The following is a 259-nucleotide window of genomic DNA, read 5'->3' as shown; positions in this document are numbered from 1 at the left end:
AATATCTCTTTTTTTTTTCTTTACTCATTTGCTCTAAAGTAATACTTGCCTGGAATTCATCAAAACAGAGCAGCCATGCTTCATCGGCAATTGATCTTGCAACAGGGGGTATCGGATCGTCTGGCCTGAGCCTAATAGTATAAGTGCCATCAGGTTCAAAGTACCGAGCCTGGTCAGGCGCATGAATCTTCTTCGTCTTTTTCTTTTCTAAGTGTATTTGTTTGTGTACATCGACCATGAACTTGTTAAAATGAACCTG

General features: G+C 40.2%; 1 protein-coding gene across 2 annotated transcripts in view; it reads right to left on the bottom strand.

Moving 5' to 3' along the window:
• LOC119594041 (putative ATPase N2B) overlaps positions 1–259 on the bottom strand; it is a 10,018-nt gene that overhangs the window by 6,323 nt on the left and 3,436 nt on the right. For both annotated transcript variants that reach the window (XM_037943070.1, XM_037943071.1), the window contains exon 4: positions 50–256. In XM_037943070.1, the coding sequence (XP_037798998.1) occupies positions 50–256 (207 nt within the window). The remainder of the gene's footprint in view (positions 1–49; positions 257–259) is intronic.

The sequence above is a fragment of the Penaeus monodon genome, chromosome 33 (genome assembly GCF_015228065.2).
Source record: "Penaeus monodon isolate SGIC_2016 chromosome 33, NSTDA_Pmon_1, whole genome shotgun sequence".
In the NCBI taxonomy this organism is placed as follows: domain Eukaryota; kingdom Metazoa; phylum Arthropoda; class Malacostraca; order Decapoda; family Penaeidae; genus Penaeus; species Penaeus monodon.
The sequence above is the reverse complement of the archived record's forward strand: the minus strand, read 5'-3'. Positions and strand labels throughout refer to the sequence as shown.